Consider the following 25,078-nt stretch of genomic DNA (forward strand, 5'->3'; position numbering starts at 1 on the left):
AAGTAATCTCTGCCAATATTTTTATATAAAATATTCATATTAAGAAGGGATCGTTTTTGAGGAGTATGGAAAAGTCCTGCATCATCAACACGACCTTCAGAATATTAAAATATTCCTGAACGGATGCTTTTATTCAGTTAAACTTAATTCACTGTTTCAAGTGGTTTCTGGGTAAATGTTGGCGCGGTGGTGAGAATGCTGCTAATTTAGAGACACGTGTTTTTTAATGGGCTTCTTTTATGTAAATATAATTCCACGTTTACCCAAAAGACTTCATGTAAATCCGTCAATTAGTGTTTGGAATAAATATACATGCATTTTAAGTAAAGAGGCTCAAAAAAGTGCTTAATTTAACCTTCATTTTCTTTTTTAATCGGGTCTATAGAGACTCGTATGTTTAGAGAAGCCTTCTGGGCCCAAAGGGATGTCGCGTTGGTCAAGATGCACCAGCTTCACGAGAGTTTCGTTAGCCGGGCTTCATGTCCGACACCGGCGTGGGCCGAGACGAGCTGCCACCCGGCACACTAATCCCCAGGATGGAAAGTTGGCGGTGTGGTGACGGGAGGCTGACGGGGAGAAGCCGTCACCGCTGGTTCCCCCAGTCCGAATCCTGGTCTTCGATCGCATGAAGACACAACGGCGTTTCTCTTTGTTGTTTGTTGTCGTGCTGCACGGTGTTTTTACTGAGGAAAACAAGCTTTTTGCAACCAACTCAGGACACAAGGTTATGGGTGACCCAGGTATTTAAGCGACCAGATATCTAATAAATATAATAATAATAATAATATTGTGTCTGCAAACCCTAACCCCTAACCCTAACTGCACGTTAGCTCAACATGTCAACTGTACGTTAGCTCAACACGTGAATGCACGTTAGCTCAACATGTGAACTGTACGTTAGCTCAACACGTGAATGCATGTTAGCTCAACACGTGAACTGTACGTTAGCTCAACACGTGAACTGCACGTTAGCTCAACACATGAACTGTACATTAGCTTTTTTAAATCAAGTAAAACAGCATAAATCTTTACAGACAAAGACACACACCAGACGAGGGTTCAGAGTCTTGGCCCAGAGAGAAGTTGACTACATGCTCTTTCCTACCACACCAACATAAGGGGGGGGGCGCATAAGGACCCGGTAATGGAGGCACACTCGGCCAGTGATGCCTCGTCTGCGTGTCGTAACTCCCCCTCCGTGTGCACAGACACACTGTCGGCCTGCAGGGATTACACTGCAGCAACGTGTCCCAAAAAGGCAAGGTCACCTTAAGTGAATTGGGGCGGGGGTGGTAGGGGTGATGGTGGGGGGGGGGGGGTGGGGGGCAGCGATTCCCTCAGGACGCAAAACAGGGAGCAACTCGTGAAAAAGTAATTAAGCAGGATGCACATCAGTGGAGGCCACGGGCGGAGGAGGCGAGTGGGGAGAGGAATAAGCCCCGAGGATGGGGGGGGGGGGGGGGGGGTTGCACACAATTTATCCGGGAGATAGTCGCTAAATAGACACGACGGGATTGCGTAACCTCCATTGTGTTTGTTTTTTTGCCCTTATCAACTAAATATTTCACAATATCAACTTCTATGTGTGAATTGGTTTTCCTTCATGCAGCGGAGGGGTTTTAAGAATGAACACACACACACACACACGAGTGTGTACTTGACCGAAATTAGCCTGAAGTCCAGATCAGTGTGTCTATATCGTGACTCTACTTTTCTTGATGTATTCCCTCAGTAAACATAGTAAACATGAGTTCATGTCTCAGTCTCTAGTTTCAAGTCTTCTATACAGCATGATGTCATCATTTATACTTTATGGTCATTTAGAGTCACACAGACCGTAAAGGAGGGGACGCTTTAGGGGCGGGGCTACACGATGATTGACAGGTCCCTCCTCAGTCCAGATATGGTCACTTCCTGTTACGGCCCAGAACTCGAGGCTTCAAAACATCCATAAACCAACGGTCCTCTTGTTATTTAAAGTTGTATGTGTAATTACTATTTCATCATAAAGAGAAACAGTTATCAGGTTATTTTCTGGGTTTGACTTGTTTTGAGGACAAAAACAAACCTCTGGGGGTTCGTGGAGAAATAATTCTTCCTTCTGTCGGCGAGATCTGTTTCATTCGTCTAAAGCGCCCCAAACATCTGAAAAATGCAAATCAGAGCATCCGGATGGAGCTGCTACTCGAAGCTTTTAACGTGAGTACACGAGCCACTATAGGAAAATAACCTCTTTTTTTTGTACGAATCCAGGTCATGAATTCCAATATTTAATCAACCAACGTGAGAAGTGAAAGACACTTCTGCATCAAATTAAAGAGCAGATTTATTCAGAGGGTATTCTGGTGTTCCTGTTTAAAAAAGAAGAAGCGCGTCTTCAGTTTGGGGGGTTCTTCAGATAAAGGAAAGACAAAGAAAAGAGACTATAAAGAAAGTAGGGCGGACAGTAGTGATGAAGGATGAAGTGAAGGGAGGGAAGGAAGGGAGGAAAGGAGTATAGGAATCCATAGACAAAGTGAGGAAAGATAAAAAGAGAAGGGAGAGAGAGAGAGAAGGAAGAAGTGATGAAGCACATTAAAGGAGAGGAGGATACAAAAGGGAGGGAAAGAAAGGAGAGGAGGAAGCAAAAGGATAAAAGAGGGGAGAAAGCCAGATGGGAAGTTATCGTCCGTCAGATGGATGCAGGGAGTGGAAACAATTTCACAGGAATGAAGGAAGAATAGAGGAAGGAAAAGAAAGATGGAACAAAGGGAAATATTTCACTATATATTTTTTTTTTCTCATCCTGTGCCTTTAATTCTTTGCTGGGATTTTTTTACATTTTGTATATATTTATTTTGATTTTACAAATCAACAAGACACATTTCACATTTGGTTTTGACAAATCACAAATATATATATGTGTATATATATGTGTATATGTGTATATACACACACACATATATATGTGTATATATATATATATGTGTATATATATGTATATATACAGTATATATGTATATATATATGTATGTATATATACAGTATGTATATATATATATATGTATACAGTATATATATATGTGTGTATTTATATATATGTGTGTATATGTATATATATATACAGTATGTATATACAGTATATATATGTGTTCATTTTTTTTCTCATCCTGTGCCTTTCATTTGTTGCTGGTACATTTTTTACATTTTTTATATATATTTAGATTTTACAAATTTACAAGACAGGACTTTAAGGATACAATATAAAGGGAAAAGAGAAATAAAAGAGTAAAGAACAACAAAAAACAGACCAAAAAATAGATAGAAATATTTCCCCTTCAAATAGAGACATTCGCTCCCGTTTCCTTCTCTTCGGACGCACAAGCAGAGTCACATGACCTGTGCAGGTATCAACGCTATGTGTGTGTGTGTGTGTGTTCAAATAAAACACACAGACGACGTGCGTGCCACCCACTAGGTGCCGTCACAAGATGGCCGCGGCTCGAGGCGCCGGCGTGGGAACATGTGTCCCGCGTGGCAACCCAGAGACGTCGACTCGCTGCTTTTGGAAAATGGTCAATCGTGTTAATTTGTATTGTTGAGATTAATCCGGCGATTAGAAGAAGAGTTTCCGTGTTTCTATTGTCTTCGGCGTGTGGTAGTCACTTCAGGGTTGAGTCAATTTAACGCGTCGCCGGCGGCAACCGTCACTCCCCTCCTCAGCGGCAGCAGAGCGGGTGTTTCTAAGGGAGAGGTGTCTTCATTGCCTCATAACAGCCTCAAAGGGCCGCTTAGGAAACTCTACGTCTTGACAAATGGATAATTATTCAAAGTTGATCACACGCGCTCCTCTTCGTATATTTAGCGGTCCCGTCGACCCGTTTCCACCGCCACTCGCCGCTGTAAATCACACACGCTCTGAAATAAAGCTCAGCGGTTCAATGAAATCGCTCTCTGGAGGAGAAACTCTTCATGGAACGCCGTTCTCCGGGTATTTATGTCACTTACAGCAACTACAGGACATTCAAGAAAACTCCAGGTGTGAAACCGGGTCCAGAGCATCGGACCGGATCTGGAACCGACCGCTGGAGACGCCACAAGAAAATTAAAAGAAGATTTATTTTCCAATATGAGAAGTCAGAACCAGTCAGACGTATTCATGGTACGGTACTAAGAGCCTAACAAGCTGCATTCTCTCTCCTGACTCCTCTGGTTGTATAGAAGTCTATGCTTCATGTGTTAAAGCTGCATTCTCTCTGCTGACCACCAGGGGGCGACTCCTCTGGTTGTTTCGAAGTCTATAACAAATGGGGCTTCTTCTCTCTTGATGTCTTCCCTCAGTAAACATTGTAAACGTCAGTTTAAGGTCTATTTAGGGTCAAATAGTTCATTAAATGCCGAGAACAATTTTAAGGCGTGGCTTCCTTTTTGATTGACAGGTTTTTACCACGAGATTGTCCGGTCGGAGAGTTGTCTGTTTTTTATCTAAAGTTAAATGTTACATTTTGCTCGCCTAAAACTTGCATTCAGAGTTCGGTCGTACTTAGCTCCACCCTCTCTTCTGGTTGGCGGCGCCCATAAACCAAGACGGCAACAGCAAAAAATTACGAACTCAAGGCTTCAAAACCGGTGGTCGACAAATCGACGGACCGACGTCCGCTTCCCCCACGCAGCCCATAGCGGTGAAGCAGGACCTCCAGCAGTTACATAAACCGTCTCATGTCTTCACTTTTAATCAAAATGATTTCAAACCAGAGAGTAAGAACCTCGACAACAGACGGAAACACGTAGCAGAAACCATTCAAGCTCCAACATCATCAAGGAAATAAGACAGCAACATCAAGCCATTACCGGGATTGATGATTTACGCTAAATAAATACAAAAACCACCACGAATGAATAAATAACGAACCGGTCACTCAATCAGAATTAACGTGCGTCAAGTCGCGTTTAAATCAAACATTCACTTACCTTCGACACGCCTAATGAAGGTTCATCAGCTGTCCGGATTTACACCGTTATCGACCGTTGCCAGAAACAGAAGCGTTCGGACCGGCTGTCAAACCGGCAGCGGTGGAAATTAATTGGCTCACAAAACCCCGCAAATACAAAATATTACACCAAACGTTTGTGGAACGTACCGTAGGAGAGGGGGATGTCCAGGTCGCCTTGCCAGGGCATCTGCCCCGATTCGTCTATGGAGTGCTGCGCTGTAAAAAACAACAACAACAACAACAACAACAAGGCTGCTTGTTTACAGCTCATTCTCTCCCCGGATTCATTACAACTCCAAAAGGAGGACAATAGCTGGAAAAATCTACTACCGTGCCACGCTGCGTTCACACTGGCAGGAAGTGTTAGTTTGTGGTTGGCAGTGTGGATTTAATCACGGATCGTAAATGTGTGTGTGTGTGTGTGTGTGTGTGTGTACTTTTCAAGCCAATTTATGTGTTGTCATGTCCAACTTCCACCAAAAGTCACTTTATTATCTGGCAGAAAGAGAGCGACAGCATGACACGGCGGCTCGGTGTTGTTCTCGGAGGTGACGCGGACGGACTCTTTACCTTTCAAGTGGCCTCGTCCGAGTGTCACAAACCCAGAAGAGATGAAGTTGTGCATGTCGGGGCCTCCGCCGCGCAGGTTCTCTTTCCCATAATGCCCTGGGGGGGTAAAGAGTTGTGGGGATTTAATATTTTTACAGCAAAAAAGGTCCCATCAGAAAGTGGTGCGGTGGAATTCGTCCTGATAGAGATGTCACTACTAGCACGGGCTATTTACTGAACTACGTTAGCTAGCGAGCTAATGGCTAACCAGCTAGCAGCAGGAATTATGTCGGCACTAGTTGGTCAGAAAGCCTTGAAATTGTTTGCGTTTTCTTTGTAGTGTTCTGATATTAACTACAACTCCCAAGGTGCATTTCTGCACATCACACACATCCAGTCACTGAGTTTAACATTCTTTGACTTTTGGCTAACGGGGGTTTCAACGCTTAAAGATTTCTGCCGATAAAAAAACATGAAAATAGATAGATTTTGTATTCTGGGTGGATTTCGTAATGAGTTCATAAACTTTAGGACAATGTTTTGTTCACAAGTTCAACAGAGAAACGGGAGTTTGGTAACGCTGATGCAACCGCGTCCAGCCTGGCATCGTCTCCATGGCGATGAGGGGACGGGGACGTCTCCTCAGAATGAATCGTGAATACAATAGAACAGCATTGTCAATTAAGATTTTAGGAAAAACAATTTTCTCCCAGATTATTTTTGTATCTCACAAAAGTCTTAATCACGTATTTATAGAGGAAGGGAAGGGGCAAAGTGCTTCATTTTAGAGATGAAGGCTTCAAATCTCTAGATACAAGTTACATTTCAACGCTTAAAGATTTCTGGCGTTTGATAAAAAAACATGGAAATAGTTCGATTTTGTATTCTGGGTGGATTTCGAAATGAATTCATTAACTTCAGGACAACGTTTTGTTCACAAGTTCAACAGAGAAACGGGAGTTTGGTAACGCTGATGCAATCGCGTCCAGCCTGGCATCGTCTCCATGGTGATGAGGGGACGTCTCCTCAGAATGAATCGTGCATACAATACAACGGCATTGTCAATTAAGATTTTAAGAAAAAAAATTCTCTCACGGATTATTTTTGCATCTCACGTATCACAAACACGCCTATAAGTTGCCGTGACACGGGATTTCTGCAGAAACGTGCAACCCCAACATTTCACTGCGGCGACTCCGTCGTGAAAAGATGGATTTTAGCAGGACGGCGTTCCGAGGAGCGACTCCATCGATCGCAGCCTTAATACTGACGAGTGTCTGCACTCAATCCCCCAGAAACACATCCGCCCAACACACGACGGACCGGCTGTCCACCACGAGAATACTAAGCGGGGATAAAATGGCAAAACTGACAGACCCGACTCTCGGGTGGGATCATCGGCTCGTCAGCGAAGAGGCGAGAGACGTCTGCCCGTCTCGAACACTCCTTCACAGTAACTTTTAACAGAATTAAAACATGTAATTGCACTGCTTTTGACTACAGGAGTTGGATACAGTCGGATTTTGGAAGGTTTTACGCCTCCCAGTGCCCCCGACACCCCTCAGGTAGAAACCCTTTTTGGATTTCCCATGTGTTAGGAGACCACTCCGTAATGCAATTTGTACCTCAGCGCCGTTCTCTCTCCTGCGCTGTAATTGAGAGAGCGGCCTGAGCACAAAGCGGCCCGGACAAGGTGCTGGCCGGCGCCCCCGACAGCGCTCAATTGTCCCGTCAATCACGGCCGGGTCTTTAGGCGAGGAAGAAAAGAAGGTAGTGTCGACTGGAACGGCGAAAAAAGAAAAGAAAAACGTACCGACCGAAAAAAAGAGTGGGTTCATCAAACCTCCCCTCCACCCCAACGCCACCTTTTCTACATTAACTGGCGAGCGGTTTAAATGCCTCCTCCTCCTCCTTCTCCTCCTCCTCCTCCTCCTCCTCCTCCTCCTCCAGAGGGGACCACTTCAAAGTCAATAACATCACTCAGAGCTTCGGGCCTCGGGAAGCCGATATCGAACGGCGGTTCAAATTATTATAATGAAAAGAAACACCTGAGACCTTTAGGCCCGGTCTTCATCACACCGGCGCCGCGGCTCGTTTGTTACCTTTCCAGAATATATCAATATAAATATTAGGGCTGTCAGCGTTAACGCGTTAATGCGATTAATTTGGCCGCGATTAACGCACTAAAATATTTTAACGCAATTAACGCAACTTTGTTTACTTCCGGTGTGCGTTGAAGTTTTTACACTCCTCTGAGTGTCAAGCCGCGGTAGTGTGGTTTAACACTGTTTCCGTTTTTAAAACAATTATTTCTCCGCGAAAATACGGAGCAGAAATCAGTTTAAACTCGTGGATGAATCAGTCGGGTTTCCTCCTCCGCTCTGCTGCTCCGATTCACAGAGACTGGGGGGGGGGGGTAATTTACATTTTTTTGTAGAATGGAGAACATGAGCTCAGACTCCAGAGGGTTAACGTGACATATGTGAAGGGTCTCAATATACTTCTTTTTTTAAACTAATCTGGATGTTTCACTGAAGAAACAATTCATCATCCACAATATTAAATACCTTGCTGCACTTTATAGGTAGAAGCCTCTTTGAAAACAGAGCTCTGTGTGAAGTTTTTTCTTTAAAAAGAAAAAAATGAAAAAATAGCTTTTAATCGCGATTAATGAATTTCAAAATGTGTGATTAATTAGTTAAATGTTTTTAATTGATTGACAGCCCTAATAAATATACATAGAATGTGAACTGGTTGTGATGCACTCTCTGCTAATGAGGGCCCTCCAAAGACATCCGTAATTAGGAGAAGAAAAGGAATAAACGCATTTCCTTGGATCTTGTGATTATTGCTATGCCGATGACACCGTGGCATATATGTCTGTGTGACGTCGCCCTGGAAGGTGAGACGATGATGATTCATAACCTCCATATGCGCCCAGGACCCCGCCGTGGAGCCGGGATCGGACGGAGACGCCGACTGTGATACGGATTGCTCCCGCACCTATAGCCCCTTATTATCTCTGGAATGTTCACAAAATTGGCTTTTTTTCTCCACCGTTGCATAATGAGAACAGAGCTAACCTTTTCTGTTCGTGTATAACCGTTCTATTAAAGTTTTCATCACGTATTTATAGACGAAGGAAAGGGGCAAAGTGCTTTATTTTAGAGATGAACACTTCAAATCTCTGGATACAAGTTACATTTATGAACTGTGAGAGAAATGAGTCAGTTAGTGGCTGAAGTGTGCACATCTTTTGCACACGGCTCATGTTGTTTTGGAGCATATTTGAGCCCATACAACAACTTTGCAGTTGTGTTGTATGGGCAATATATATATATATATTTGTGTTGTAAGTTCACATTTGGTTTTGACAAATCACAAATATATATATTTAGTGTTTTTTTCTCATCCTGTGCCTTTAATTCTTTGCTAGTACTTTTTTTTTTTTTTTAGATATACAGTATATTTATTTAGATTTTTACAAATCAACAAGACACATTTCACATTTGGTTTTGACGAATCACAAATATATATATTTATATTTATAAAACTTTTATTTTATTTAAAAAAAGATTATATATATATTATATATCTTTTTTAACATTTTAAAATGTATTTATTTTATTCATTTTTCTCATCCTGTGCCTTTAATTCTTTGCTGGTACATTTTTGTTATTTTGTATATATATTTATTTCGATTTTACAAATTAACAAGACAGGACTTTAAAGATACAATACAAAGGGAAAAGAGAAGGAAAAAGGTATAGAACAACAAAAAACAGCAAAAAATAAATACAAAATAATTTGAAAAACCACAAACACATTCACACATCACCAGTCTGACATAAGTACATCTTTAAGGTGACATCATCAAATCAAGTCAGCATCGGTACCAGTCTCCCACAAATAGTTTTAAAAACAAAACACGCCTGGCTCTGACCAATGGGAACACGTTGTAATGGATCATCTGTGCAGCATGTTGGAACGATTCTCTTTAATAATAAAGTATGCACTAATATTTACATCAAAGTGTTCTTCCAACTTCGTGGCAACATTTTGGGGAAGTTACTTTCCCATTTCCTGCATCTATGGGTGAAGCCACGTCCATGAAGACACGCATCGTGGTTTAAAAAAATATATTCCTTCACTTTTTTTAATGAAATAAATGTTGTAATTATTATAATTTCTGTTTGCTGCACCGAGAACAAAACTAACCGTGACCCGGAATAAAATACCAGCTCACAGTCTTCCTCGAGAGTCACGAGTACTCCAGACTCCCAGACAAGATGACATCACTCCAAAATATCACTCCTCACGGCACCAAAGAAACTTTAGAGCGGAACAAATAAAAAATAAAAGCGAGAGAACAGAACTCTGGGAGATTGAAGCGATAATGCCCACTCAAGGAAAGTCCTGGAGAAGTACCACCTCGTCTATAATAACTCTTCTGGAACATACCAAGCGGGGAGAGTTCACATCACGGTGTTGTTTTCTATATTACATCCAGATATCCACCACTGCATAGTCATCCGCTTCTCTTTATGGCCCACCCCCTCTCCAGGTGAATACCTTCCTATGTGGAACAAACGCCATAAAAGTCTTCTCTTTGTTGAATTATTATTTTAAGGACACTATTTTATTTTTTTATCACCGAGGGTATATAAAAGAAATCGTGAAAAGGATTGAAAAGAGGGAATGAGCTGCACGTCATATAGGACACAATCAAACGAGTGTGGCTCCTGACAGCGCCAGTTATTGATGCTCCTTAAAAAACACGACTATTCATATCCATCATTATGCTCTTCCATCATTAACGCTAACCTGTGACCCGGGAGACGGTCCAGACCGGAGCATCTCTTCCCTCACGAAGGTCGTCTCGTGAATCAAACGTGGAGAGGAGACACTTGGTCTTTGTCGACTTCAATACAGGAGAATTTATGAAGAAAATATGAGTTGTTTTCCATTTAGGGAACTTACAATTAGATTGAACATGCAAATGTGTTTTTTAAAAACCTCTTTTACTCGCCCAACCTTTCTATTCCATAATTCCAGACACAATATAACAGCGTTGATGTCTCCATTAGTAGAATATGTCACAGAGGTGGCAAAAACCATCTTTAATCTCAACTCTTTCAACGGTTTGGTGAACAAAAAGAAGCCGTCGGCCATTTTAATGAGGGCTGAATCTCTTTAAATTGTACCTCAAGGCTTTTATTCTGAAATATGTGTTGGTCAGTGTCGTGTCAAATTAAGAGACAGCTCCATAAATAAATAAAAGTGCTGTAAATGATCACGTCATGTTGTGCTCATAGCCAGCAGAGTGGCATGTATGTAGCTGAAAACCAAATAATAAACTCTGTAGAATAAAGTAGAACAAGTATACACTTAATCCTAAAAAGCCTGAATTAGGCTAATCATCTTAAATGTTCTTCTTTACAATCAACTCACTTGAATATATAAACAGAGATAACAAAGGACTAACTTTTGAGGACAGCTGATTGGCTGATGACTAATACCTCTTTGTGTTGGGAGAAATCTCTTTCATCTTGACCTCCGTTAGCCAGCAACACTCGCTAGCTTTAGCTCGTAGCTGTGGAGCCTGGATCACGACCAGCCCACCATCGTGAGCTTTGATTGTTTGTTAAACTTTGGTTTATTAAACTTCTTGCCATTAAATATCGGTAAACTTAATTCAGCGCATCCGGAGCCTGATTTCCATCGTCTGCGAGGTGCCCAGTTACTGGAACATTTATAAGTATAGAAAATGTTTCCATACATAAAAAACCTTGTTCTGTTTCTTTTATCATCGACCTAAAACCAAAATGTCGTTCAAAACCCAACATGTAACCCCTCAGAGAAACGTTTAAGGAGTCAGAACCGGACGAAACGTCAAAAATAAAAACGTAAAAACGTTCCCTCATCCTGTAAAATGTCAGAAGTCTCACTGAAACCCACGAAGTCCATCAACGAGCTCGAGATGAACGATATCCAGAAATAGCTCTATAAATACGATGACCTTTGACCACTTCATCACTGGGAACAGAACAAAGCCGTCTTATTCCCATCGCTGTCACCAGTGTGAGTCACGTCTTCCCCGCGGGCCTCGGCCTCCCCACTCGGACGCCCACCCTTCAGGAGCACTTACCCCGAGCGGCGTCCCACTCGCACATGAAGAACAATAGCCGGCTCATGTGACACAGGTTGGACACTGGAGACATCTTTTCTGTGGGCGCTGCATAGAGAATAATAACCACGTGTGGTTTTGTGAATCAGAGACTTGCGTACCTTCAATAAAGACCCAATACGTCACGGGAATGATCAAGTCAAGATGGCCGTGTGATGAGTCTGAGTCATGAAGCCGATCCGAGCTACTCTGAAAATCACTGGACGCCATATTACAATGTCGATGACGTTTTGCATCATTTGCCGTGAGATTGATTTTCCTCGTTGTATTTAGTGAGACGTACAATTTCAAAACCATTTATAACTCCCCTACCAGTATCACCGCAGGTGTTGCATATCATCTTCATTCCTAACGTGCTTCAGTGGCGCAGGATTATTAAACAGATTTGCAATTACTTAAATTAAATTAACACGCCAACTTAAAGCAATCGGTGCAGCGAGAGGTCTGACTCGCCGCTCGATGATCTCCTTTTGATTTCCTTCTTTTGCTTCACATTCCTGGACTTTCTAAACCATCTTAAATCCCTTCAACGCTGTATATTTAAGGCGACATGACGATTATATGAAGGAGTGATGGATGCCCTGAGCCTCGATGAAGACGTGGTGGTTTGATGAAGATCAGTTGGAGGTTTGGATATATATAACGCCTCATAGCACGAACCATTCTCTACGTTTCCTCCCAGATTTCATTGATTTTTTGTAAAACTAGGCGAAGCGTGAAGTCTGAGAACATCAGGGGGAAGATGTATGCTGTGGAGGAGGGCGGAGGCCGGGTGGGTGACACGAGAGTGAAACACAACACTATCGAATCTGGGACACCATACCAGAGCTGATCCCCGGAGGCGGGATCTGGAGACCGCGCGACCGAATTATCTCCGGACAGAAAGAAGAAGAAAAAAAATAGAAAGCTTGCGTCTCTCTCGCACAAGATGGTAATTTGCATCTCAATGTTAAGGCGGCGCTGAGGAGGCTTATGGGAGCCATAAAGCAGCGTAAAGGAGCCGCGGACTCTTTTTTAAATTCTCTATATATTTCCTTCATCTTCAGAAGGAGATGGAGGGGAAGAGCTTAAGAGTCGAGGTCCGTCTATTTCAGTGGATGTCAATCAAACAATGTCGTGGCAGATTAAGGGAAGCGAAGGGTGGGGGGGGGGGATCTGTATAAAAGCTGAGTGGTGTCCCTTACCGTGGTTGGACGCCTTGGCGTGGACGGGCGTGTAGTGGTTCTTCAAGGTTCTGACCGGCGTCTCGTCTTTGGGCGATCCGTCAATGGCCCCAAGGTTCTCGTGTTCGTACTGCGATATTGGAACCGGTCCTTGTTGCCTCAGAATGTCTGCCAGGGCTCTGGAGAAAGGAAAAAGAGAAATTACCAGCATTGTTGTTTTACTCCTCGTCACCCGCCCCCCCCCCCCCCCACCTTTTCCCCCCGAAGGTTTTTCATAATTTATTTAGCTACAGCTTCCAATCTGAGTCGTAGAGGTACAAGAAGGCAGAGAGGAAATCCTAATTACACCCAGAGCCACAAAGTACAGACCCGTCCTCTTGTTGTGGCCGGCGTCGAGCTCGAGGCACATTTATGGAGGAGTTAGAAGCCATTGTCTCTTCTTTGAAGTCATACAAATAAATGGCTATATTTCCCCCAAAAGTTTGGAAATGGCAGCGGACGAAATGACAAAGTCAAAGACAGAAAGACGGTTCGGCGTTTTCTTTCCTTGAAGGGGATGAAAAGGGCGATTTAACCGTGTCAATGTCAACGCAGAGCCGCCGCACATCCCACTTCTCCAGACCCTGTGTGACTTTGGGAGATACTCCGTATATATATATATATATATATTTATATTAATAGTTTCCCTTCCAGGATGAGAAACACTTTCGCCGTTTTCTTTTCCGCGGAGCGGAGGCGACCTGGTTTTCCCGCGTCGTCCCAGTTGGCCGCCGTCGGGCCGTGTGCAGCCGGCGCTCCGGCACGCCCGACTCTTTATTGTTTTTTAATGAGAGAGATAAACATCTAGCCTCGTGAAAAGAGACTTTTTTATTGTTTTCAAGTCGCATGGGAAACTTCAGGAGTGTTTTCTCAGAAACGCTGAGACTGTTTATAATGCCAATGGAGTCGGATCAATACTGCATTCTGGGGGTTTTACACTCATATCGATATTTTGGGAGTGAGAACGTCTTTCGACAATACAGCCAATTCTTTCTTTTATCCACACTTTTAGATCCTGAAACCACTTTAGCCAAAACAGTGCGTTAGCTAAAAACAACTATGGGGCCGCAACGTCTGAGACGACCTAGTCAAGAGCGCCGGAGTCGAACCCTGAAGCCGTTTTCACATCGTATCGACGAAGCGAATGAAAAGACGACGCCGGCGACGAGTCGACCCTTCTGACGAGTCTCGAGTGTTTCCAAAGCCGAACGTCTACTTGTTCCTGGGGCGGCTGTAGCTCAGGAGGGAGAGCGGTCGGTTCGATCCCCGCTATAGTGGCATGTCGAAGTGTCCTTGAGCAAGGCACTGGTTTTGTTCTTTCCTTGAGATTTCTCCATTCTACCACGTCCAAAACACCATCATCGTCATCGTCATCATCATCGTCATCGTCGTCATCCTCCTGAGGACGTTGACGGTCTGGATCAGATCTTTTGGCCTCTCGTGATTTATCGTCCATCCCTTGTTTTGCTGACTCAGCGTATTCCTCTGACTTTCAGCCTCCTCTGTGCCTCCCGCTCTGAACTTTCGGCCCACCTGCAGCTATTTGTGCCCGTTCGCTCGTCTTTCCTTTCACACTCGGCGGTCGTGCCCGCGGCGCGCGATCGATACGGCCGCGTTCAAACCGCCGGCTTCGGCTCGGCTCGCTCTGCTTTCATCGCGTTTCCGTGAAGGTCGCGGACCGAGCGGGCGAAGGTCGGCCGGCCGGCGGCTCGGCGTTCTGCTCACAGGCGGCGGGAAAGAGGCGGAGGTGCGTTGGAGAACTACCCGGCTAACCCCGTGTTCCAGCGCCAGGCCTCCGACGGCTAGCGGCGGTCGGTGAAAATAAACAATTCATAAAAAGATTAAAAATATAAAAGAATAACACCCGACGAGCAGAAACCTCAGCCAGCCGAGCTCGCCCATCACATCGACCTCTCTCTCTCTCTCTCTCTCTCTGAAGCAGAGCCACGAGGGTAGAAGCACAAAGAGGAGACGCACACTCACATCCCCTGCTTTGGGGGCGGGGCTAAAGGTGATTGACAGGTTCGTACGCTCATGGAAAACCTGGAAAAGTTCTGGAATTTCAAATGGGTATTTCCAGGTCTGGAAAAGTCCTGGGAAAAATCCCAAAGTTTTGGAAAAATCTCCCCCTCTTCCTCTCTCCCTCTCTCCCTCTCTCTCTCTCTCTCTCACAAACAGGAGACGCACACGCACACAATCGCTTCCATTTCTCCCAGGATGGGGGAGGGGGGAAGGAAAGCTTTTGTTGTTCTTCTATTGTTTGGTTTCAGATGAATCGTGGCGTTCCTCCGTCTCACGAGTCCATCTGGATATTAAACGCTGACCTCGCCGACTTTGCATAAAAGACCCTCACGGAGCCGCTCGGTGAGGCCTTCAGGGCGACCACCCTTTTCTTTCTCTTTTCTTTATCAATAAGAACTTCTCAGAAAGCTGAGTAATCCTCGCCGAAGCGGAACAATGGTGACTCGTCCGCGTATCGTCAGCGCAACACGTCGTCCTCCGCTTCGCCGCCTCGCTGACGGAGTGTTCTCAACGAGTGGGTGGGAAACGGACAATTTGAGTCACATTCAAACCCAATTAAAACTCCCATTTAGACCTTTTTTTGGGAGATTTTTACAACACCTGCTTCAGTGGGGCTGGAGCGTATCTCAGCATGCATCACTAAAATAATAATAATAATAATTATTATTATTATTTTATTTATATATCACCTTTAATTCAATTCAATTCAGTGTATTTGTCTAGCCCAATTTCACAAATTACAAATTTGTCTCGGAGTGCTTTACAATCTGTACACATAGACATCCCTGCCCCAAAACCTCACATCGGACCAGGAAAAACTCCCAAATAACCCTTCAGGGGAAAAAAAGGGAAGAAACCTTCAGGAGAGGAACAGAGGTGGATCCCTCTCCAGGATGGACAGAACAATAGATGTCATGTGACCAGAAGGACAGATTTAGAGTTAAAATACATTCAATGAATGTGACAGTGTTTAAAACCAAAGTTTTCAAAGTGCTCTACAGAGAGTCAAGGCAAAACAAATAAAATAGTAAGAAACAAATATAACATAAAAAAATATATATACAAATTTAAATTACAAATTAAAAACAAAAACAGACAAACTAAATCAGAGGAACCAAAGTTCTGCATAAAAGGACAAGATCACTTTAAAGCTGTTCTATAAAAATGTGTTTTAAGAAGTGATTTAAAAGAAGTCTCTGATTGCATGTCATACTGGTTTAAAGTGGGCGGGGCTTAGTGGGGAAAAACCCGATGACGTCGCTCACGTCTGAGCCACATGCTCATCATGAGTCAGACGTGTGAGTGTTTGATGTGTCGTCGTCATGACGTCATGAAGGATCTCTGCACGGTCGTCACAAATATTTGACATCATCATATTTTGGTGAAAGTGACGTGAAAGCGACGTAAAGACGTCTGAATGAAGCGCTCAGCGACTCCTCCTGAGTCTCTCAAGGGGGCGTGGCCATACTTTAGTTATTTGACGTTTTTTTTTTGGGCCAATAAATGAGATTTAGTGCAAATCTATTGAGAGTTAACGAGTTTAGTCTTATTTTTAAATATATATCATAGGATGAGATTTTATGTTGCTTTAACGTCATCGGGCTCTTCAGGACTGAAACATATCGTCATGGAGGAACGTGATCATCATTTACTGGTACCCCTCGAAGAGCAGCCTCCTCCTCCTCCTCCTCCTCCTCCTCCTCTTCCTCTCCAGATGGACACGGGAAGATGTACAATCTTGAGATTTCTAATCTGGGGAGCAGTGTGACGGCGCCGGGTCACAAAGGTCACCGGCTGGTTTGACCTGGTGACATCGAGGCGGTGCGTTCAGGAGGCCTCGGGCCGGTCGGGTCCGTCGTGATTTCACACTTATACGTGTTTTTTTTAGACCGAACGCTAAAAAAAAGAAAAGTGGTGACCGTAGAAGACAAGCAGCGTTACGCTGACGGTGATCTCTCTCCTCGTGGTGAACTGAAGGTCAGAGCAGTGAAGCACATGACTCTGTAAAGTGGGTTCATCCCGGTTTGACCCTTAAAGGCACAGTTCACCTCAAAAAAACACATTTGTTCATTTTTTTTAGCTGAAGTGATATTTATGAATCTAGTTATGGAGATATTGGCCCCACCTGCCTCCTCCACGTCACAACGAGACTATTCAACACTCTAAAACCTCCAGAACCCCTGACCCGGCTACTGAGGATCCTCCACACACGCAGCAACCTCACCTCCACGGGGTGTGTGCACTGTCCCTTTAAGGTTGCCATGGAGCGTTCTCATCCCGTACACAATACGCCGGACTCACCTGTGCACGTTCATCTCCTGGGGGGGCTTGGTGGCTTTGTCGTACGCGACCTTCGCGGAGATCCCGATGGCGATGACGAGCGCCACCACGCCGCACGTGATGTACACAGTGGCGTTGGTCTGGTCCAGCTCCGGGTCGTACGTGTCGCCGGTCGGCACCGGGGACGGCTGCTGCGTCTTGATCCAGTCCGGCGTGTTGTAGTTGGTGCAGCCGCGCTGCTCCAGCCGCTTCCCCCGGTCCGCGCAGCAGAAGCGCAGGAAGCAGCTGCCGCAGCAGAAGCGGTGGTCCGTGTTGTTGCAGCTGAACTCTTTGTCGTACTGGCCGCTCACGTCGTAGTAGCCCAGGCAGGTGTTGTGCTGCACGGCGGGGGGCGCCTGGAGCTGCGTGACGCGCCCCGGCGCGGCCGGCGGCGCCGCGGTGCTGCTGCCGTTGACCTCCTTCACCTTCGGGGGGCTCCTGCGCGGCGGCGGGCTGCGGCTCCTCTTGGGGTGGTCGGCGGCGGCGCGCAGCACGTTCAGCGGGTCCAGGTACATCAGCAGAAGCAGGAGGTGCGTTATCCCCATCGTTTGAGGACGCGCGGGGTTGTTGTGTTCTCCACTTTCTTTACCGCGGGCAGCTTCTGGCGCGGCTCTTCATGGCGGGGGGGATGCTCACTCCTCGGGGCTGCGCCGAGCTCTCGGAGGGGCGCGCGGCGGACACGCACAGCATCTTCTGTCCAGCGTGAACGAAGCTGGTTGTTGTTGTTGTTGTTCTTCTTCTTCTAATAAAAAAAGGTTCTGCTTTTTGTCCTCTTTGATTTCGTCTGCAGAGACGCGGCGGTGGAGGCGCGGTGGAGACGCGGTGGAGGCGCGCGGTGTCCTCCGGGGGGGATTTCTCTCCCGGTGAGCGCGGCGCTGGGAGGGAGCAGAGGGTCAGTCGGTCGGTCACGAGCAGCTTTCAGAATAATAATCATGTTTTGGGGGAAACTGGATTGTTGGACCCGAGCCGCCGCTCAGCACCACGGACAGCGTCAGAACCACAGAGTCACAGAGTAATAGAGACACAGAGTCACAGAACCACAGAACCACAGAGTCACAGAACCACAGAGTCACAGAACCACAGAGTCACAGAACCACAGAAACACAGAGTCACAGAACCACAGAAACACAGAGTCACAGAACCATAGAGTCACAGAACCACAGAAACACAGAGTCACAGAACCACAGAACCACAGAGTCACAGAGTCACATCTTTACTTTACAACATGAACAGTTATTAAACTAAGAATAGTTCCTGAATTGCATAAAGAAGAATAAACGCAGTGGAAGTAAAAAAATAAATAAAAATACTAATAATACTATCAACTTTCTTTTATACCTCACAAATGTTTTACTTTCAGAATGAATGAACACTAATAATAATAAAAGATATTAAAACTAATAACCAACAGAGAGAAGATGAGGAGGACTTACCGGGGACACGGTGGCCGGTAACGGGAGGTTGTCTCAGCCACTGCCACCGAATCAAAGAGCCTCCGCGAGAGGAAAGAGACCTCTCTCCTCTCCGGCCCGCCTCCTTCCCTCCACCCCCCCCCCCCTCTCTCTCTCTCCGGCCGGCCTCCTTCCCTCCACCCCCCCCCCCCTCTCTCTCTCCTCTCCGGCCCGCCTCCTTCCCTCCACCCCCTCTCTCTCTCTCTCTCGGCCCGCCTCCTTCCTCCACCCCTCTCTCTCTCCTCTCGCCCGCCTCCTTCCCTCCACCCCCCCTCTCTCTCTCTCTCCGGCCCCCTCCTTCCCTCCACCCCCCTCTCTCTCTCTCTCCGGCCCCTCCTTCCCTCCACCCCCTCTCTCTCCTCTCCGGCCCACCTCCTTCCCTCCACCCCCCCCCCTCCCTCTCTCTCTCTCCGGCCCGCCTCCTTCCCTCCACCCCCCCTCTCTCTCTCGTCACCCCTACCCTCCACACATGTCACCGATTCAGGTACCTCAGTTCATTATCAATCGGTATCCCCCCCCCCTCCTGCATATGCCTCCAGGCTTCACTCGATAGCTCGAGGAAGAGGAGGATGAGGAAGAGGAGGATGAGGAAGAGAAAAAGAGGAACAGAAAGATAACAGTGCAGAAGTTGTCTGCTGTTGGTGCACGTTCAAGCATCAGTGAGCGCACAAGCTGCATCCAGCCACCAGACACGTCCTCCGTGTGTGTGTGTGTGTGTGTGTGTGTGTGTGTACTTGCATTTATTACGTTGTAGGGCCCCGAAACAGGGAGCACACCAGCGGTATGGGGCCCACCTACCTCGTGGGGCCCTAAAATCAGGGCCCCACACCGTTTTTGATGTATATGGGCTCAGAAGCCTCCCCTGATACTCCTGTTGCTTTTTAACTAAAGTCCCATAAAGTAACAAAAACTGGAAAAGTGTGTGTAATGTGTGTGTAGAATTTCTACTCACTACTATGTTTGAATGGTGCTGGTGTGCACACACACTCCCGTGTGTGTGTATAACTTCTCGCGGGATTTGCCTGAGATCTCGCCATGTGTCCACGAATCTCGCGAGATGTAAGGCAAAGTCCCATGCAGTGGTTCGAGATCTGGATCTGATTCCCCAAGCCGTGTGGATCTGTCTAACTCATGAACTTCTTCTCCAAGGTAGGTTTACTTTATTAAATATGACTTAGTTCATTATATGTGTTTTTACTCTAAACACACGTGTGTTGCAACAGTAGCAAAAACCGTTTCTCCGTTATTCAGATGGTACTACTTTATATGACAAGATCGCTAGCTGCTCATGCTAGCTATAGTAGCTATCAGTTGAGCTCTCGGGCTGTCCCATGTACAGACGAGATCAGAAGCTCCCTCGTGTCCCCAAACCTCCACGATACACGTAAGAAAGCTGTATATTGTTAACGTGTTTCCCGTTTATGTCGGCGGGTTGTATCTGTGAAACTAGCTCTGTTTATGTAACTCTGCTGCGGTCTCACGGCGGCAATTTACTTCCGGGTTGAGCTCGGCGAGAAAGAGCGGATATCACGAGCTGACTCGCGTCCCAAACCTCCGCGATACACGTAAAGCTGTGTGTTGTTAACGTGTTAATCATTTTAATTCGGCGGGTTGTATCTGAAACTAGCTCTGTTTACATAACTGACGCTGTCTTCCGGCGGCATTTGACTTCCGGTTTGTGATCGGCGAAGAAGAGCGGATATAACGAGCTGACTCGCGTCCCAAACCTTCGTGTTACACGTAAGAAAGCTGTGTGTTGTTCACGCGTTACCCGTTTTAATTCGGCGGGTTATATCTGTGAAACTATGGCTCTGTTTCCGTAACTGCCGCTGTCTCTATTCGGTTTGAGTTCTGCGAGATGTAAACAAAGAGCACGTGACGCTAAACGTGCCGTGATGTTCCCCAGCTAACATGACTCAAATAGCTAGTGTAACACTATATTCTATGTCTAAATCGTGAATACACTAAGAGGCTGGTCATCCTTCTCATGCAGTTATGGAAGGTTACTGGTCTGTTGTTTTGAGTTGAAGTCATTCAATGAGCAGTGTGTGCTGATCAATGCATTGAGTATTCTCATTAAAATAATCTGTTGCTGGTCTGACAGCATTTTAGCCTTATTTGTTCAGCTGTAACTCTCACAATGTAAAATAGACTTGGGGTGCAAATGGAACAATATATCACAATATATTTTTAGCATATATTCAGTGATTCACTGCGTCAGCTCTTTGATCCTTGTTGCAGTGTGACCTGTCGGAGTTGTCTTACAGTCACGGGCAGGACGCAGTGTTACTTGCTCTGGTTACTTGTTTAATGTTGTGATTACTATACGCTATGAAAGGAACCCTTATTTATGCTTAGAATTATGTGATCTAAAGCTGGGGTTCAGAGGTTTTAAAGTGTATTTTGAATATGAATCAGTGCAGCCCCTATATGTTCTTGTTAGACTTTAGAATAGGCCATGCACACTGCTGTAAGTTATTTGCCATTTAATAAACGTTTAATAGACTTTTCAAATAAAGTCACTTTGGTAACTTGTGAGTATCTCAACAAACATCATTACTATAATTTCTAAATGCAGTCTTTTTTTCAATCTGCATTCCAGGTGACACACAATCAGGCTCCTGCTGTGGCAGTGGACACGGAGACGCCTTTAGACTGGACTAGCTATGATGGATGTGACCCAAATAGAGCTACCGTCAGGTAAGGGAGTATTGTAAACACTGTTGTCTCTATATATGTTGACCTGTACACCATGTAGCTCTATCAAGATAGGGATGTGTTCTCATTGCTTTTCTGATGCAGCATGTCAGTCAGCTAACTCATGGAGTTATTCGATGGACTTCAGATTCAGGGATGAGTCTTAATCTAAAACGCATATGTATCTAGTGTTGCAGCCAGAGAGACATTTAATTTCACATACACGCACGTTTGTATCCCTAAGCCAAGCCATAGTTGATTGAAAGCTTCATTAATATCAACAAAGGTATGGGGGTTTCAAGTCATCTCATTCTCACTTTAAGTGACTTCACATCATTTGTATAACACATTTTAGCATCTAACCTCCGGTTATTATATATATATATATATGAGGAAGGCCACGGGTCCAGACGGCATCAGCTCAAGGCTCCTCAAATCCTGTGCAGACCAGCTGTGCGGGATAGTGGAGCACGTCTTCAACTTGAGCTTGAGGCTGGGGAAAGTACCACAGCTGTGGAAGACCTCCTGTGTGGTACCAGTACCGAAGACCCCGCGGCCCAAGGACCTCAACAGCTTCAGGCCGGTGGCATTAACATCACACCTGATGGAGAGGTTGGTCCTTGTCCAGCTTCGCCCCCTGGTGAGCTCATCGCTGGACCCACTTCAGTTCGCCTACCAACCTGGCATCGGGGTGGATGACGCCGTCATCTTCCTGCTGCAGCGATGCCGCTCTCACCTGGAAGAGGCTGGAAACACTGTGAGAGTCATGTTCTTCTCCAGTGCCTTCAACACCATCCAGCCTTTGCTTCTGAGGACCAGCTGGAGCAGTCCGGGTGGACCACCACCTCACCACATGGATCCTGGACTACCTCACCAACCGTCCACAGTATGTGAGGATAGGGGGATGTGAGTCAGACCGGGTCTCCTGCAGCACGGGCTCCACAAGGAACCGTTCTGGCTCCATTCCTCTTCACCATCTACACCTCGGACTTCAATCACAACTCCGACCACGTCTACCTGCAAAAGTTCTCTGATGGCTCTGTCATCGTCGGCCTCGTCTCTGCCGGCGATGATAGGGAGTACAGAGAACTGAACCAGGACTTTTTGGAATGGTGCCAGCGGAACCGCCTCCACGTCAACTCCAGTAAGACCAAGGAGCTGGTGGTGGACTTCCGCCGTGGTAAATGCTCTCCTCCGGTACCAGTGAGCATCCAGGGACTGGACATTGAGATTGTAAAATCTTATAAGTACCTGGGTGTTCACCTGAACAACAAACTGGACTGGGCTGACCACGCACACACTCTATAAAAAGGGACAGAGCAGACTCTTTCTGCTGAGGAGACTGAGGTCCTGAAGACCTTCTTGGACTCTGTGGTGGCATCAGCCATCTTTGATGGAGTGGTGTCCTGGAGCAGCAGCATGGCAGCGGCTGACAGAAAGAGGCTGAACAAGCTGCTAAAGAAGGCCAGCAGCGTGCTGGGTGTCCTGTGGATGCTGTGGAGGTGGTGGGGGACGGGAGGATGATGGCAAAGCTCTCGTCTCTGATGAACCTCCCACCCCATGCAGGACACTCTCGCAGCTCTGCAGCTCCTTCAGCCACCGGCTGATTCCTCCCCGTGTCTGAGGAGAGGAACCACAAGTCCTTCCTTCCTGCTGCTGTCAGGCTGCACAACACACTGCAGGAGATCATGGCAAACTCAACACTTGACTCAGCACTTTACTTTGTTTTCCCCTTGTATATTTAGTATTAGTATTTAGTTTTTTAGTATTTAGTTTTGTGTTTTATAATTATTTCTATTAATGCTCTGATGTGCACCGCTGCTGTGATTTTTGAAATTTCCCCACTGTGGGACGAATAAAGGTATATATCATATCATATATAGTTCTACTTTGTGAGCTGTTTTAGGTTTTAAAGTGTATTTTGAATATGAATCAGTGCAGCCCCTATATGTTCTTGTCAGACTTTAGAATAGGCCATGCACACTGCTTTAAGTTATTTGCCATTGAATAGACTTTTCAAATAAAGTCAATTAGGTAACTTGTGAGTATCTCAACAAACATCATAACTATAATTTCTAAATGCAGTCTTATTTTCAATCTGAATTCCAGGTGACACACAATCAGGCTCCTGCTGTGGCAGTGGACACGGAGACGCCTTTAGACTGGACTACATATGATGGATGTGACCCAAATAGAGCTACAGTCAGGTAAGGGAGTATTGTAAACACTGTTGTCTCTATATATGTTGACCTGTACATGATGTAGCTCTATCAAGATAGGGATGTGTTCTCATTGCTTTTCTGATGCAGCATGTCAGTCAGCTAACTCATGGAGTTATTCGATGGACTTCAGATTCAGGGATGAGTCTTAATCTAAAACGCATATATATCTAGTGTTGCAGCCAGAGAGACAGTTAATTTCACACACACACACACGTTTGTAACCCTAAGCCAAGCCATAGTTGATTGAAAGCTTCATTGATATCAACAAAGGTTTGGGGGTTTCAGGTCCCTTAAGGGCCAGTGTTTTACTCAATTGCATTTCTCAGTACTATACATTGACTTGTGTATGTAGAATATACACTAGTCTAAACTAGTCTATCCTTATGCAGCCCTGGTGTTTTAGTCAAACTATAAGTGACTTTATATCACTTCAACAAAACATTTCAGGATCTAACCTCAAGTGAAAACAGGTGTAAATGTATACTTAATGAGCTGTTGTATTTGTCAAAGAGGTATTTTAAACATGCTCCATTGCAGGCCGTAATATGTTGTTAAAAGATAACAACCTCACACACACAGTTCATGGTCCATCCTTATGGGGCCCGCCCTGGATTTCTATCTCACTTTAAAGGATTTCATATTTAACCTCACACACACACACTTTTCTAGTGTATCCTTATGGGGCCCTGTCATCTCATTCTCGCTTTAAATGACTTCACATCATTTGTACAACACATTTTAGCATATAACCTCCGGTTATTATATATATATATAGTTCTACTTTGTGAGCTGTTATAGGTTTTAAAGTGTATTTTGAATATGAATCAGTGCAGCCTCCTATATGTTCTTGTTAGACTTTAGAATAGGCCATGCACACTGCTTTAAGTTATTTGCCATTGAATAAACATTTAATAGACTTTTCAAATAATGTCACTTTGTTAACTTGTGAGTATCTCAACATACATCATAACTATAATTTCTAAATGCAGTCTTTTTCAATCTGAATTCCAGGTGACACACAATCAGGCTCCTGCTGTGGCAGTGGACACGGAGACGCCTTTAGACTGGACTAGCTATGATGGATGTGACCCAAATAGAGCTACAGTCAGGTAAGGGTGTATTGTAAACACTGTTGTCTCTATATATGTTGACCTGTACACGATGTAGCTCTATCAAGATAGCGATGTGTTCTCATTGCTTTTCTGATGCAGCATGTCAGTCAGCTTACTCATGGAGTTATTTGATGGACTTCAGATTCAGGGATGAGTCTTAATCTAAAACGCATATATATCTAGTGTGGCAGCCAGAGAGACATTTAATTTCACATACACGCACGTTTGTAACCCTAAGCCAAGCCATAGTTGATTGAAAGCTTCATTAATATCAACAAAGGTATGGGGGTTTCAGGTCCCTTAAGGGCCAGTGTTTTACTCAATTGCATTTCTCAGTACTATAC

The 25,078-nt window shown here is 45.1% G+C and overlaps 1 protein-coding gene across 6 annotated transcripts in view; it reads right to left on the bottom strand.

Moving 5' to 3' along the window:
- LOC130188379 (protein shisa-6) overlaps window positions 1-17,797 on the bottom strand; it is a 68,307-nt gene extending 50,510 nt beyond the window's left edge. For 2 of the 6 annotated variants that reach the window (XM_056406714.1, XM_056406713.1), the window contains exons 1-4: window positions 17,235-17,797; window positions 12,894-13,051; window positions 5,544-5,639; window positions 5,121-5,189 (exon numbers count right to left, since the gene is read on the bottom strand). In XM_056406714.1, coding sequence (XP_056262689.1) covers window positions 5,121-5,189; window positions 5,544-5,639; window positions 12,894-13,051; window positions 17,235-17,797 — 886 coding nt within the window. Of the gene's footprint in view, window positions 1-5,120; window positions 5,190-5,532; window positions 5,640-12,893; window positions 13,052-17,234 lie in introns of all 6 variants that reach the window. The other 4 variants (XM_056406718.1, XM_056406719.1, XM_056406717.1 and 1 more) reach the window with 3 other exon arrangements.
- Window positions 17,798-25,078: the final 7,281 nt, after the last annotated feature.

The sequence above is a fragment of the Pseudoliparis swirei genome, chromosome 23, assembly GCF_029220125.1.
Source record: "Pseudoliparis swirei isolate HS2019 ecotype Mariana Trench chromosome 23, NWPU_hadal_v1, whole genome shotgun sequence".
Lineage (NCBI taxonomy): Eukaryota > Metazoa > Chordata > Actinopteri > Perciformes > Liparidae > Pseudoliparis > Pseudoliparis swirei.